Source organism: Nyctereutes procyonoides, unplaced genomic scaffold (genome assembly GCF_905146905.1).
Source record: "Nyctereutes procyonoides isolate TBG_1078 unplaced genomic scaffold, NYPRO_anot_genome, whole genome shotgun sequence".
NCBI classification, from domain to species: domain Eukaryota; kingdom Metazoa; phylum Chordata; class Mammalia; order Carnivora; family Canidae; genus Nyctereutes; species Nyctereutes procyonoides.
This window is the reverse complement of record NW_026575040.1, coordinates 4,711,221-4,721,861: the sequence shown is the minus strand read 5'-3', so window position 1 is coordinate 4,721,861 and position 10,641 is coordinate 4,711,221. Positions and strand designations below refer to the sequence as shown.

At 46.7% G+C, this 10,641-nt stretch overlaps 1 protein-coding gene across 6 annotated transcripts in view; it reads right to left on the bottom strand.

Moving 5' to 3' along the window:
- Positions 1-6,217: 6,217 nt before the first annotated feature.
- Positions 6,218-10,641, bottom strand: part of PARP6 (poly(ADP-ribose) polymerase family member 6) — a 28,481-nt gene continuing 24,057 nt past the window's right edge. For 5 of the 6 annotated variants that reach the window (XM_055319835.1, XM_055319836.1, XM_055319837.1 and 2 more), the window contains 4 exons: positions 7,631-7,710; positions 7,168-7,231; positions 6,935-7,019; positions 6,218-6,594 (listed from right to left, as the gene is read on the bottom strand). In XM_055319835.1, the coding sequence (XP_055175810.1) occupies positions 6,492-6,594; positions 6,935-7,019; positions 7,168-7,231; positions 7,631-7,710 (332 nt within the window). In that variant the 3' untranslated portion in view covers positions 6,218-6,491. Of the gene's footprint in view, positions 6,595-6,934; positions 7,020-7,167; positions 7,232-7,630; positions 7,711-10,641 lie in introns of those variants that run through there. The other variant, XR_008663733.1, reaches the window with a different exon arrangement.

The window sequence follows — 10,641 nt, the reverse complement described above, 5'->3', positions numbered from 1 at the left end:
GGGAGGAAGCGCCGCGGGCCGGGCGCGGCGTCTGGGTGCCCTCCGGGGGACTACATGCCGCGCGGAAGGACACGGCACTCGGCCGCCGCGCCCGCCGCCCGCCAATGGGGAAGTGGCTGGCGGCGGGCCCCGCCCCCAGCCCTCCCGAGCCCCGCCCCCAGCCCTCCCGAGCCCCCGAGCCCCCGGCCCGCCCCTCCCCAGCCCGCGAGGGCCCCGCCGCGGCGCGCACCTGCAGCGCTCGCCCGGGAAGCCCGGGAGCCGAGGTGGGGTCCGGAGGTGGGGAGGGCTGGAGCCTCGTGGGGTGGCCGGAGGTCGTTCGGAGGGTCACAAGGGAGGACTGGTTGGGGCTGCAGTCCTGCGGAGCGCGCCCGAGACGATGGAAAGCGAATGGAAGGTGTTCGTATTAGTGCACAACTGACCCATCAGGAACGAGATGTGGAACGTTACGGCAGATAATCTGCAGGAATCAGCCCTTTTGTTTTCAATCTCATGGTTTTCGTTCAATATCGTTGGAGCTTTTCTTCTATTTTTCTCCAAGGTATTTTCCGATTTCCCCGGTGATTGGTAAACAACCAGGGATGTCATTAGTTATCAAGGATACGGCAGCTAACTCCTGCCTCCATTAAGCCGAGTTTTGAGAACAATGTCCCCTCGTTAAAAGTCATGACTGCTTAGGGTCTTGTCCTTTCTTGGAAAATGATACCAGTTTGTGTGACCTGCTCAAGCAGGCACTTGGCTTGCAGCTGAATCACAGGCCTTTCATTCTGCTTCTCTGTTAGTTCAGAAGTTCAGATAAGCCAGGAACAGAAAGGGACAGCCTAAAAGTAAGTTTGTTTGTGATAGAATCCTTCAGTTTTCTTCTGGAAGCCTTTTCTGGTCCCCTTGGTTGTAGATAGGACGTTGGTTGGCCCTGAGCTAAAGATGAAGGAAAAATACTGGCAGGTGGGGGGTGTCAGTCATCTGGCCAGTGCTGGACAACGTTGCATTTTAAAGTTCTAAGTCTGGACATAGTCCCAAGATTGAAATGCACACGTATTAAACTGGAGAGTCATAAAAAATGTCATCCATGAAACTCTGGCCTTACACAGAAATGCATAGTGAAAATCTGTCACATGGAGTTTAAGGTGATTGTCATTGTTTTTCTGAAAAGCATAATATTTAAGAAAGTTCGGATTCCATCTTAGTTCCAATTCTACCCACTAGTTCTTTTTTTTTTTTTTTTAATTTTTTTAAGGTTTTTTTTTTTTTAAGTTTTTTTTTAATTAATTATTTATTTATTTATGATAGTCACACAGAGAGAGAGAGAGAGGCAGAGACACAGGCAGAGGGAGAAGCAGGCTCCATGCACCGGGAGCCTGATGTGGGATTCGATCCCGGGTCTCCAGGATCGCGCCCTGGGCCAAAGGCAGGCGCTAAACCTCTGCGCCACCCAGGGATCCCCTACCCACTAGTTCTATGACCATATCCTATAATTTAATGTGTAAGAGCCTAGCTCCTTAAAAGTAAATTGAAGACCATTCCTGCTTCATAGGATGGAATTTGATCAGATGATGTGTGTGAGTACTGCATGGTGCCCGGCAGGCTTCCTCTTTTTTGGGAATTGATCTTGTGGAGGACGGTCCTCATAACTAGTGCCAGAACATCTTCTGAATTCAAGTAACTTCTCTTGGTCATCCTGAATCCCCACTCCTTTGACCCCTCAATAAGTATCCAGGAGGCTATGTGAACCTGGGGCGATGCTACAGCAGAACACAGAACACCCCCCCCCCCCGAAGCTCCTCCCCAGAGCCAGTCCTTCCACTATGCTCTCTAACCTGGCAGGATGGGATGAGGAGGTGCTAGATTCACTGGACTGGGGTAAGAGTGAGGGTGCAGATTGCTAGGTTTGGATTCATGGCCACAGAACCACAAAACCTGGGATTAAATGGTCTAATGCTCCAAGGTCATTTGGAGTCCCTGGTGGGGTAAGTGTGTCAGCAAATGGTACTGGACCCAAACCCCTGGGGTCCAAAGACAAACTTTGGCCCTGGTGAAGAGGATGAGGTTTACAGGCTTTACCGTTATATGACCTCTAGGCTTCTGCCTGAAATGAGAGTGTTATTTCTCTCATAGGCCAGTACGGATTTCCAGGGCAGCCCGCTGGCCCCAAGTATCAGATTTAAAGCAGAAGTGCTTATCACTTTAGACTTTATATGCCCTCTCCAGAGCCAGGCCAAGTGGACTTAATTTACTTCTATGCCTTCCTTCAGATTCCCAAGAGCTCTTTGGGCTCACCAGGGTGGCACAAAATCTCAATTCCAGAGTTCCCCCACAGAAAAATTCTGGAAGGAAGAGAAAGTTGAGCTTTTCAAATTAGGGATAATGAGAGAACAAGCTGTCTGTGTGGGAAGGGGAGGGCTTCATGTAGGAAGAGACATGGAGGGTTGATTAGATGGGTATGGGAAGGCCATTCCAGAGGATAAGAAAGGTAAAGAATGTTTCCTGAATGCAACTGTGTATCTAGTTCCCCCCTCCTGGGGAAATGCCTCATCAGCATTCAGAAGCAGGAGGGAAGCTTGAGGAGTCCTTCATTCCAGTGGAAGTATTGCCTCAGCCAGGGTGACCCTGTCAGCCTACCTGACCCAGGGTAAAAAAGAGGGCAAGTCTTTCTCTAGCCATGACTGTTAGGGCTCACAGGACAAAACCTCCCCAGAGTACTTTCATCCTATCCACCATGCCAGTCCCAGGGAGGCCCGGTGCTCTCTCCTTTCTCCCTCCAAGTGTAGCCACAGCTGGGCTCACTAAGACCAAGTGGGATCATAACCAGACCCTGGCCCCAGAAAGTAATTGAGATTTGGAAGACGAAGAAAGGCAGCGGTGAACAATGGACCAAGGGCCCCCTTCCCCAGGAATGCCTCCTGATGCATTCAGTCAAATTCTGTGTTTCCCTTGTCACCATACCTCCAGTCTTCATCTCCGTAATCACTGGCATCCACATAACCTGACCCACTTAGCCTAGAAAGGACAGATAGGACTAAGGAGACTTTGGTCTCTCTCCTAGATAAAATATTTTTGTAGGTAATGCTTTAACCTAAAGGATGGCATCGCTGGCCCCGCGGGGGGGGGAGCAGGGGGGTGTTCTGAAATCTCTGTGGAATGTCCTATATTCCAAAGAGAATGATGCCCCTACAGATGAACTGGAGCCAACTTTTAGTCCCCCCCCCTTCTGGGGAGGGGTACTCTGGGTGGGTTGTGTGAGCCACAAGGCTTCCTCCCCACCACTCCCAAGGTGGTCCAAGCTGAGACATCTTCCAAACCTCCATGTCAGAATCCATCCCTGAGAAGCTGTTAAGTAACTCAGTTATGACTCAGCACCAGGCTCTGCCTCTGCCCACTGGCCAGAATCAAAGGAAGAACCAAGCAGAAAGCTCCTCCCCTATGGATGGCCACATCCTTACCACAAACTGAGTCAGGACCACACCCTGCCTGTATGGAAAATTACCATGAGAAGGAAGAGGAGAGTTAAACTCCAGGAGTTTTTAGAGTTCTCAATCCAGAAATCATAGCCATTTACTCTCCACCTGGAACTAACTGAGGAAGATAGCTCTTTCCCTGGCCCTAGCCCTGACTACGCATGTCCAGCCCTAAATGAAGTAAGGCTGCTTCAGCCCAGGACTATGTGAAAGATAGGCCAACTGTCCACTTCGGTGTGCAGTGTTTGTACTAGCCTCGGACGCTGTGAAGGATGATGTTTTGTTCAGACCTGGCTTTCACAGGCCCCTCCTCTCTGGTACTGCAGGCCTGGACCAGAGAAAGACTTGATCTGCTCCTCCTGCAGGCTGTGGGAGGATCCCTACTCAGAAACCCAGGGCCCCATCCTGCAAGTTCCTGGCAATGAAGGCACTGTTCTTAGAGAAGTGCCATAGGTTTTTATTAGATTTGTTTTATACCATATAGGTTTTTTAAGTTTTTCAGATATGATTATGTATGGCTTTCAAACTTCTCAGATTCTGAGTCCTGTTGCTTTTATGTGGAACACTATAAAAAGGTGTATTTAAGGTCATTACAGTTTTATTGGCATAATATATGCCGTTTAAAAAAAAAAGGTGACATCCATGGGACTAGCTCAGATATTTGAGTGTTTTCTGGTCATATATACTATCTGTGCATTACTTCTCTTTCTGTCATTTGTTAGTGCTTGCTAGAGCAGATACCACTGATAAATTATAAGAAATGCTTATAACAGAGAACAGTCCATTAACAATTTCTGAAAATTGAGCAAAAATGTTGCCACACCACTGGACTGGCCAAGGACCTAGGCTGAGTGCTGGAACACCCGTGGGAGCAGTATGAGACCCTCTGGGGAATTAAAACAATAGCTAAGAGCTCAGGTTCTGGAGTTGGGCAGTTCTGGTTAAAAACCAAGCACTGCCACTAACCAGCTATGCAACCTTAGACACGTTATTTAAGATCACTAAAGAAAACCTATCTTTCATCTTTGTTATCAGGACTAAATGAAAAAATTATTTGCAAAGTTTGAAAGGCTATCTAGCCTAGAGCTAGAAGAGTTCTGGAGTTAGGTGAACTGTTAGTCACTAGCTGTGGAATATGAGCAAATCAATTATCCTCTGGGCCTCTGTTTTCTCACCTACAAAATGTGAATGATGGCCCCTATATCATAGGCTTGTGTAAATTATATTAGTCCATACACATACAGTGCTTACAACAGTGGCAAAGGGTTGAAAGTAAGCAAAGGGTTAGCAAATTATTAAAGTGTTTACTAGTATAATGCCTGGCACCTACCCAGTAAGAACTAAAAAATGTTAGCCATCTCTAATACTATGCAGATGAGCTGCAAGGGTCCTCCCAGGAGACAGGAACTTCAGTCATGGTGGGTTTCCTGATGGGGCCATTTACTTAATGGAAGGGTATTTCACCCAGACCTGAAAACAGAATGGGACAGAGAGCCTTAGGAAACTTAGAGAGTCAGAGTGTAGCAGTCTTGAACAGGTGAGGAGGGGATCCCTGGATGGCTTAGCAATTAAGTGCCTGCCTTTGGCCCAGGGTGTGATCCTGGGGTCCTGGGATCGAGTCCCACGTCAGGCTCCCTGCATGGAGCCTGCTTCTCCCTCGGCCTGTGTCTCTGCCTCCTTCTCTCTCCCCCCGTTGCTCATGAATAAATAAACAAAATCTTAAAAAAAAAAAAAATAGGGTGAAGGTAATGAAAGGCAACAGGTGGTGTTGGGTGGATGTTGTAAATCAAGAAGCTGTAACAGAATAAAAACCCTAACTTGAAAAGCCAAACTTACTTAATGTTTTTTGTATTCTCTGTGCTTATAGTCCTGTTTTCCTTCATTAATATTTCATAAAATATTTGGCAGTGTCCAACTTGTCAGAGAACTAACTTAGGGTTAGACGTACATGAGGCATAGCCTGAAAGGCCAGCAGTAGGTTGGGTGGGAATTTCAACGGGGAGATCGAATTCACTGAAACAATTAGGTCTCCTCAAAACAGCCATCTTTCCTTGGAGAATCTGGACTTGGTTTCATTAAGGGAGGCTGCATTTCTCTACATGTCAAATTAGAGACCAAGCCAACTTCCTGCACCTGTCAGCTATTTCCCCCTCACCTCCCTTATCTTAAAGAAATTAGCTGGGGATCCCTGGGTGGCGCAGCGGTTTGGCGCCTGCCTTTGGCCCAGGGCGCGATCCTGGAGACCCGGGATCGAATCCCACGTCGGGCTCCCGGTGCATGGAGCCTGCTTCTCCCTCTGCCTATGTCTCTGTCTCTCTCTCTCTCTCTGTGACTATCATAAGTAAATAAAAATTAAAAAAAAAAAAAGAAATTAGCTGGGAGGAGGAAGAGAGTAGACGCCCAACCCCTGAGACTTAGAGCAGGAAGAGTGGCTAGGTTAAATGCAGAAAGCAGAGAGAGATCCTTAGAGTAGGAAATCTGAGCTGCTTTGGGCTTAACAGTCCTTAAATCTTGAGGAACAGGTATCAGTGGTATTCTATATCCTTGAGTTTGTGTCATCTGCATAACTGGTAAGTTTCCTTTCTTCATCCGTTGATAAAAATGTTGCCATATCTATAGTACACTACACTAGATGGACTCGGCTTTGACTCCACTCAATGTAATTCGTTCCGACCCTGAGGATATTCTACTCTCCCCACCCAACACCCCATTTGGGGGCTTGAGGCTGGTGCTGGGCCAAGGCTAGTCAGACCACAGTGATCATATCCAGTCCACAGCACCTTCCATTTTATTGTTTTATTTACAAACAGGGTGAAGTCAACTGGGAAAATCAGGAGTAGGGAGTCATTCTGGGCCATCCAAATGTGGAGTGGTTCCTGGGTCAGTCTCCACCATGAAGGCCGCCTCTTCTATCCTTTTCCTGCCTCTTGGTAATGGCCCCTTGATTCCTCAGGGCAGCCTCGCATGCTGCTCCTGAGCCCTTGTATGAGGGCAGATGGATCCTGGGGGAACAGGGGTGGTACGAGGGCTGGGGCCCCCTCAGTTTGTGTAAACCTGAGTTCCGATCACACGCATGATTTCCTTCTGTATCTTGGGGTCCTGAGTATTAATGTTGGCATCGCCCACCTGACCATCCTCATATCTGCCAAAGATAGGGCAAGTGTGAGCATAAGAGGGAGAACAATACCAGAATAATGTCAACCAGTGGAATTATTTTTGGAGGTGTGGCCATCCCATCCCAGAAGCCAAACCCTTTCTTGCTACTCTTCTGAGTAGAAAAGATTCAGCTTATCTGGTTTCCTTTAAACAGACTTTGATCTATACCCATCCCTATCATCCACAGGGAAAGTTCCAGTGGCAGCTCCACTCAGGTAGCCAGGGACAAGTCTTGAATGACAGAAACAGACTTTCCCAGTAGTCACAGCATCACACCCCCACCCTCATTTCTCAAAGCAACCCCCTAGGTACACTCCTAGACTTACACAAAGAAGAACCGTGTGCAGACATGGTCAGACACAGGGCACACCCAGATGTTCCCATGCTTCTGGAGGTCCTTAGATGTAATCACTGGGAAGAAGGAGGCCAGAAGTTATAGATATAATGCTTAAGTCACACAGTCTAGGCAGGGGAGGGAAGACATGATACGTCAACACCACCCTCAGCTGGATCATAAGGTTGGGGACACAGAAAAACAGGGACTGGGTGAGCTACCCACCTTCACAAAGTGCTATACAGTTTAGATTCCGACTCTGCAGGAACCTCGACTGAATGGATCGGGTCTGGAAGAGAAGGAGAGCAGAGCCAAGTGGACTGTTACGGCTCTCCCTAGACAGGACAGTTAGCTGCTGATGGCTAGGGGCATAGGTTAGGGATATCTGGGGCTCCCCAGCCACCCCACCCCCCAAATTTGCTTTCCCATAATCAGTCTGGATGAGTCCATAGCTTCCATCTTTACATTTTCACGTCACTGCATTTAAACTCAGTCTCTGCTTTCATACTTATGACCGAGGCTATATGTGACTCTGGAAGTGTGTTCATCTTAGAACCTATCTGATTTCTTCAAATATTCTTCAGACTACCCACCTCCCCGACCATGTGTTTCCCCATCCATCTATGTAGCCTGAACTTATCTCAGGGGAAGAGATCTGCCTCACCAGAGCAGTGCCAACTAGTAATACCTGTGGGATGGTATTCATCCTGTTGTATCTCTGGACCAGCTCATCCTTGGAGGGCATCCTGTGCTGTCCTTTTCCCATTCCTGTCACAGAACAACAAATTCAGTTCACTCACCCATTCCTCAGTCAAGTATTTACTAAAGTGCATACTATGTGCCAGGCATTGAGCTAGACATGTAGTGAATAAAACAAACAAGGTACCTGCCCTGACACAATTTAGTCTGATGGAGACTAGAGGTAAAGAACAAGTAATTAAAAACACGGTATGGCAAGAGGTGTGATGGGGAGAATCTAGAACAATGTGGGGCTAGAGGAGGGGAACTAGCCTGCCCTACCAGTTTGAAGAAGGCTACCCAGTGACAGCTAGGAATAATTAGTTAAATGAAGACGGGGAAAGTGTTCTGGCAGGGGTAACAGGGCATGGAAGGCCTGGAGGAAGGAAGCAATGTGCCTTAGTTTGTATGGAGCATAGTCAATGGAAGGGGAGTGGCAACAGACAATGTGGAAGCATGGAGCTACGATCAGATCAGGCAGGCCTTACAGGCCGTATTAAGACAACTGGAGTTTATCCTGAGAACATCAGAGAGTCACTTAAAGGTTCTAAGACAGGGGAGGAACAATGGAATGAGCCAGGAATGAGGGGCCCAGGAGCGTGGTATCAACACCTCCGATCAATGCCAGGTTGAGCAAAATGAGTGAAGAGGAAGCAAGCAGAGCAAGTCAGATCTGCTCTAATCTCAAAGTAACGTAGAAAACTATAACCAGAGTCATTTAAGAGATAAGGCAGAGATCACAGCAGGTAAGTAATGAATAATTTTCCACAAGTAGCCATAATGGCAACAACCTTAAGCGTCCTGTTTCCTTCAGAAAGTCTTCCCAGACTTGAGGAAGTGATGCCAATTCCCTCCATGTTCCCCCCTACCTAAATCCATAAATCCTCCACCATCCTTATCTCCCAGTTTATAACATTCATGGACTCATTCTAGATTTTTCTTACTTAGAGACAAAACAGTGCTTGTGTGCTCCCACTCTGTTTTTGGCCTGTGACTAGGACTTAGTCTTTGTACTAAGCTTTCTCACAGGCCCGGCCTTAGCACAGTGTGTGTGTGTGTGTGTGTGTGTGTGTGTGTGTGTGTGTCCCCTTCTGTTGGAGAGGGAGAGGGATAAGATGGGATATGATGCTATCATTATAGGCTATAAGCTGGGCCCCTATCTCAACACTCTGCCCTGGAACTTTCTACCACTAATCCCATTTTGCTTCGATTCTTGGTTTTATGATAGCCATGGTGCAGCAGTGAGGATGAATGGACTGATATTCCTCGTTGCTCAGGCTGTCAATTTGTCATGCACTTACACTAAAATCCCATGACAGATTATGGCCTAAACAAAACTCAAGGCAAGACTTAAACTAATTAATTTCTTCCTCCTACAGGACACTTACCACCCCTCTATGTTTACTTTCTCCATTAGCCTCAACTAGGTTTAGCTCTGATTCTAAACATCAGGACCTCCTCATCTTGGGTATTTCAGTGCAAGATTCTGAGTGAAATCCCCACCCAAGTTCTACCCTAGAGGATAAGAAAGAACAATCTGATTTCTTTTTTTTTTAAGATTTATTTATTTATGATAGACATATATATAGAGAGAGGCAGAGACACAGGAGGAGGGAGAAGCAGGCTCCATGCAGGAGCCTGACGTGGGACTCGATCCTAGGTCTCCAGGATCAGGCCCCGGGCTGCAGGCGGCGCTAAACCGCTGCGCCACCAGGGCTGCCCAACAATCTGATTGCTATGGCTGATCTTAGAGATGGCACTTATGATATAATCCAAATCCTGTCCCATCCCAATCCTGTTGCACACTGTCCTGTCCATTTTGACCCAATGATCTTTTGTCAAGACCAGAACCTGAGAATATGGTGGCTAGAATCATCCCTGGATGCTTTGTATCCAAAGTATTCATGTTTCAGAAATCTCTAAACAGAACTAAACAAACAGATGTTTACCATCTCCTTTCTCACTGGCCCTCATTATAACCTGCACACAATGGCCAAGTCATTGGAGTGGAGGCTCCACTAGCCAAATGGATGTTTTCCATTCATACTGGCTCCCAGAGGGCACTGAATGCCACAAAACTAAGGATACCCTGAAGAAGAACAGAGAAAACCAGAGTAGAATAGGGTAGATGGAAACATTTTAAGAACGTAGTGTAGTAACTACAATAAACTGGACATCTGTATGCGCCTCACATTCTAGAGATTCTCACATATCTGTGGGCCCTCAAAGACGCAGTCATTCAAGTAACGCCTACCCAGTCAGTCCAATATAGTGATAAGAAAACTGGCCTAGAAGTTAGGAGGCCTGGATTCCAATCCTAGCTCTACTACTCCTAGCTATGTGACCCTAAGAAAGTCATTTAACTTCTCTGTGTATGAGCTTTCCTATCTGTAAAGTAATAAAGGATTGGATGAGATGATCTCTAACTATTAAGAGTAAAATCCTATGCCATTTTGTATGGATAATCAATGGACCTTTGCAAGAGGGAAAGGGATGGTGTCATAGGATGTTGTTATGTCATCAGTAAAGTAATAAAGAAAGATAAGGAGTCAACAGAGATTCCTGGCTTCATTTGGTAACTAAAGGGACTCAGGTACTTAGTAGGAAACAAAAGTCAGTGAGAGGGGAAAGAGGGCATGAATAGGGAGAGAACAGACAGGAAACAAGAGTTTCGCGGGCATCAAAAACCAGGAGAATCTCACTACTCAGAAAATAAGAGCTTAATGAGGGAAGCTCAGGCTTGGACAAAGATAAAAATTGAGAAACCTGGACAAAGAAGCCAAATAGACTACCCCAACACAACCCCTACTTTGCACCCCAGGCACACAGAGTAAGATTCATGCACACATTCAATAAATATTTATTGGGCACTTACCCTGTGTAGATTCATCACCAGGTTTGGTTCATGACATACTATCATTTATTTATTTATTATCTATTATACCTATAGACCCAACCTAC